The 2,525-nt window shown below is 57.5% G+C and overlaps 2 protein-coding genes across 2 annotated transcripts in view; both read left to right on the top strand.

The window, feature by feature from the left end:
- Positions 1-2,525, top strand: part of SLC25A41 (solute carrier family 25 member 41) — a 6,989-nt gene that overhangs the window by 1,336 nt on the left and 3,128 nt on the right. The window contains 5 exon segments of the mRNA XM_045300062.1: positions 512-605; positions 608-666; positions 966-1,035; positions 1,038-1,117; positions 1,277-1,381. Of these exon segments, the coding sequence (XP_045155997.1) occupies positions 512-605; positions 608-666; positions 966-1,035; positions 1,038-1,117; positions 1,277-1,381 (408 nt within the window).
- The window catches only part of LOC101642409 (KH-type splicing regulatory protein), a 14,915-nt gene continuing 13,705 nt past the window's right edge, over positions 1,316-2,525 (top strand). The window contains exon 1 of the mRNA XM_013007686.2: positions 1,316-1,381. The gene's annotated coding sequence lies outside the window, so the exon portion shown is untranslated. The remainder of the gene's footprint in view (positions 1,382-2,525) is intronic.

The following is a 2,525-nucleotide window of genomic DNA, read 5'->3' as shown; positions in this document are numbered from 1 at the left end:
GGGAAGACAGATTAGGCCAACTATCGCTCAAAGGTGAACCGTCTCAAAAAACTACCAAATAAATAAATTTTAAAATTATACTTAAAAAAAAAAAAGATGGACCTCCTCAGAAACTTGCAGGGGCAGCTCTACTCTGTGGGCAGGGCGGCTGTGTCGGAATTGGCCGATGGCAGTGGGTTGGCTGGGTTTGGCCTGCTCCTCTGGAGGGTTCCTGTCTGCTCAGTCCTGAAAGATTCCACTGAGGGGGATGCGTTCATCACATCTTTCTTCTCGCTGGTTGGCTTGGACGGCTGACCTTTGGGTGAGCAGTGGGGCACTTAACCACCCCACTTCCACGCTGGTTAAGAGTGACCACGAGTATCTTTTGGGGAACACAGCTCAATTCTTAAGCCCCTCCAGGTTAGCCCAGAGTCCTACCTCCAGGCAGAGAGGACCAGCGTGAGCTTCCCACCTGGACAGGGAGTGGTGGGCCCATGACACTGGGGGGGGTGGGTCTTTATCTGGCCCACAGCTGTTGGATACTGGTGAAGTCCTGATGGTCCCCATAGGGGACGCAAGGATGGACATGGAGGGGGCCTGGTGGAAGTTTCTCTTCTCGGGAGCCGTGGCGGGGCCGCGTCCCGCACCAGCACCGCCCCTCTGGACCGGACCTGAGTGCACATGCAGGTGTGAGGGTGGGGCCGCAGCTGCAGCCACTGGGGCACAGAAAGCAGGCTTAACCAGGCTTCTGGGTGGGGCTCTGGGGTATTGTTGGGGATACAGAAAGGAGAGTGTGGTTTGGGGGGGAGGTGGGAAGCTGAGCAGAGGGGGAGATGGAAGCTCGGAGTGAGGGAAGGAGACCGAGGGTGGAATGGGGCTGGCTGTGGGCCAGATGGGGAGCTGGGAGCTGCAGGCTGGGCTGGCATGGGAATGGAGAGGGTACTGGGGAGGGGCTCGTCCAAGGGTCAGGCCCTTTCTGCCCTCAGGTTTACTCTTCCAAAAAACACCTTATGAACCTGCTGGGGGGGTTACGGAGCCTGACACAGGAGGGGGGCTTCGCTCCCTGTGGTGCGACAATGGTATAAACCTGCTCAAGATTCCCCCTGAGTATGGGATCAAGTTCCTGGTCTTTGAGCAGGTAGGAAGGGATGGGTGTCTGAGCCCCATCCTCTGCACCCCCACCCGTGCCCCCCGTCCCCTGTCCGCGTCCTCAGGCCCTTTCCAGGGTGGGATTGAGGCTTGAAGGACCCAAGAGCTGTGCTCACCCTCCTCTCTCCTCTCTCGGGCCCACCCGCAGTGTCAGGCTCACTTCGGAGAGTCCTCGAACCCCACCTTCCAGGAGCGCATCTTGGCGGGGTCTCTGGCAGTAGCCATTTCCCAGACGCTCATCAACCCCTTGGAGGTGAGTGATGAGCTGGCGGTGTCTCGAGATGAAGCGACCATAGCTTCCGCCCCCTGAGCAGTGGCCCTTGAACGATGGTGCAGGTGAGGGATATGGTCGGAACCCCGGGCTGTCAAATGAACCCCCAGATCTGCCGCGTAAGAAGTCCAGCCAGAATGCTCTGAAAGGCAAGGATGGCGAGACTTTGGCTCCTGAACTTTGGACACATTCCTGACGAAGGACTTCATGCTGGGCAAAGTGGAGGGGCAGGGAACAAGGAGATGGGTGGACACCGTGGCTGCAGCCCTGGGCTCAAACATCAGAACCACTGTGAGGATGACGTAGGATGGGGGGTGCTTCCTGCCGCTCCACAGAGTCCCTGTGAGTCAGAACTGAGTCCACAGGACCCACAGCGTATGACAGCAGGAAACTCTGCCCAGACAGGTACACTCAGTGCCCTGTGGGACCACTGTCAATCCATGTCTGGGAAGCTGGCCCTGGTTTTTGGCTGATCAGTCCTCATTTTGTAACCAGGGCATCTTTTTGATCAGCACTGGAACTGCTGGTCACTCAGCCAAAGTCTTGCCATGCTCACTTCTGAGAAGCCTTTGCTGGCATGGCCCTAAGCCTGGCTCCTTCTGGGAACCCATCGTCCGGATACTCTTCTTGCCAATACCAACCTTCCAAGGCACCGACTGATTGGTCAACTGTCACGTGCATATGACATCACCACGGCTCCCAGCTGAGTCCTGCCAGTGGCATTGTGGCTCCTGGACATTTTTCAAGAGGGCTTTTGCAGAAGTGCCCAAGGCAGTGTGTCCCTTGAGTGCTCGAGTGCGGCACCAGTGGGCGCTGGTGGCAGATCCCAGCCAGATGGAAACCCTTGACTGCTTTGCTCTTTGCATCACACTGTTGTTTCTCGGTCCAGTTCTGAGGTCGTTGGTTTCCTCTGTTGGGGTGTCTTCCATCCTGAAGGCTGTAGTCTTTGATCTTCATCGGTAAGTTCTTCCATTCTGCTTGCCTCCCAGAAAGCAAGGCTGTGTCCTCGGCACACAGCAGGCTGCCGGAAGGCCTTCCAGGGATCCTGATGCCACGAGCTGGTTGGTCTAGCCCAGCGTCTAGGGTCGCTGTCTGCACACAGGGACGGGATCCTGAGGACGGGGAG

This window comes from Echinops telfairi, unplaced genomic scaffold, assembly GCF_000313985.2.
Source record: "Echinops telfairi isolate 266 unplaced genomic scaffold, ASM31398v2 ScPeMD7_7459;HRSCAF=8497, whole genome shotgun sequence".
In the NCBI taxonomy this organism is placed as follows: domain Eukaryota; kingdom Metazoa; phylum Chordata; class Mammalia; order Afrosoricida; family Tenrecidae; genus Echinops; species Echinops telfairi.
This window is presented reverse-complemented; position numbering and strand designations above follow the sequence as displayed.